The sequence below is a fragment of the Trichechus manatus genome, unplaced genomic scaffold (assembly GCF_000243295.1).
Source record: "Trichechus manatus latirostris isolate Lorelei unplaced genomic scaffold, TriManLat1.0 scaffold00194, whole genome shotgun sequence".
Lineage (NCBI taxonomy): Eukaryota > Metazoa > Chordata > Mammalia > Sirenia > Trichechidae > Trichechus > Trichechus manatus.
Window position 1 is genome coordinate 741,232 of NW_004444130.1, and position 1,929 is coordinate 743,160.

Here is a 1,929-nt window from a genome sequence, read left to right on the forward strand (position 1 = left end):
CCTCATGAGTATCACTTTATGTCCCACAGTCCAGTCCAATCCCTGTCTGAAGAGTTGGCCTCGGAAATTGTTTTAGTTCTGGGCTGATAGAGAATCCAGAGGCCGTGCTTTCTGGAGTTCCTCCAGTCTCATTCAGACCATTCAGTCTGGTCTTTTTACTAGAATTTGAGTTCTGCACCCCACCTTTCTCCTGCTCCATCAGGGACTCTCTGTTGTGTTCCCTGTCAGGGTGGTAAATGACTCTTTTTCTTATCCTCATCCTTGTCCTTCTGGAGAAGTCTTACTCATACTTCAAAACATTGTCAAACAGTACTCCCTCTGTGAAGCCTTCTTTACTCCCTCAGGTAGATTTACTTTCTCACTTTTCAGTGATCCCATGGCACTTGGCACATACATACATGCTGCCAGGTTTTCTGTCATATTCTAATCCCCACCTCTTGATTTCCATATCTCTAGATTCTTCTGCTCACCGTGTGGTCTACAGATCAGCACAATTGGCATCTCCTGGTGTTGTCAGAAATGCAGAGTCTCACGCCTCACCCCAGATTTCTGCATTTTAACAAAACTCCCAGGTGATTCCTACGCACATTAAAATTTGAGAAACACCCCTCTAAAACAGTGCTACCCAAAGTGTGATGCACTGTCTAGAACTGTTTGTTTCTAATCCAAGATAAGTACAAAAATGAAAGTAAGCATTCGGAAACTTTTATAACAACTTGATTAATTTTATGCGTATTGAATCTGATTTTTAAAATTGTGCTTATATTTTATATGCCTCTGTTCTATTTTATTTTTCTAGTAATTAATTTTTATTGTATTTTACCAAAGTACCAGTCCCCACTGGATTGGAAGTTAAAATTTTTAAAAAGTCCTTCATGATAGATAGTTTGAGAAGCACTGTTTAGGTATCCTTTTTCTTTGTTTCTTCAGCATTTAACAGGAGGTGCTCATAGTAGATGCTCAACAAATGTTTGATGGATGACTGCTTAATGAAATATAACATTTTCTTGGCTTACATTTGAATTTTTGACAGCAAAATGTTCTTCATCATTACCTGGTATAAGAGATAAGCACAACCCCATCTATGTAGCTCCTGCTATGAACAGTCCAATTAGGCCTCCAGAAAGAACTTTGAAAGAGAAGAAACTCTTCAAACTGACTGGAGATATTTTGGGTATGGAGAAGAAACAGCACATGTTTATACTGTAGCGCATTTCCCCGGGGGGAAAGGGAGAGTGAGAATAAAATAGGAAATATAGAAGGGTGAAAAAGTGTCTTCTAAAACCTTCACCTTGCAAAATTCTAGATATCAGTAAACAAAGGGGTGGGGTTGAATGGAAAGACTCCTGAACTTGGTGTCTTAGGATCTAATCAAGTGCTTGAGTAAGTCAATCTTTTCACCTGCAAAATATAATAATACTTGATCTACATACTTCACAGGGTGTAGGAAAAATGAAAATGCTTCGAAAAATAGCTATTCTGCAAATACAAGGTGACTAGTTCCAACACATCTAGTACATTATTGGATTCCATGGACCAAAGAAGACAAATTCTATTTTTATCATGCTTTCCCTTCTTATGAGCACAGACAGTCTATATATAGCTTAGTTCTAAGAACACAAATGGAAACAGTATTTTCTGTGTGGGATTTTATGTATCCTAAGTGAAATTTAGGATTAGTGACAGAATAATACTGGAAAGGAATATATATCTCACTAAGAATCAAATGCTTTGGCTTACCTGTTTACAATTATTAGGTTGAACCATATGAAATTGCCTTTAAAAATTTTTTTTGATCTGCAGAAGTCTATAGGCTTAGGAAAAATGAAGAAAAAGGTATAGAACATTTCTAAGGTAACTATCCAACTATGATTTTTTTCTCTTCTGCACTAGTACAAATCCTCTTCCTAATCTTATTGATGACTACAG

The 1,929-nt window shown here is 37.0% G+C and overlaps 1 protein-coding gene across 1 annotated transcript in view; it reads left to right on the forward strand.

The window, feature by feature from the left end:
• PKD1L3 (polycystin 1 like 3, transient receptor potential channel interacting) overlaps positions 1-1,929 on the forward strand; it is a 113,293-nt gene that overhangs the window by 91,464 nt on the left and 19,900 nt on the right. The window contains 2 exon segments of the mRNA XM_023741926.1: positions 1,034-1,174; positions 1,894-1,928. Coding sequence (XP_023597694.1) covers positions 1,034-1,174; positions 1,894-1,928 — 176 coding nt within the window.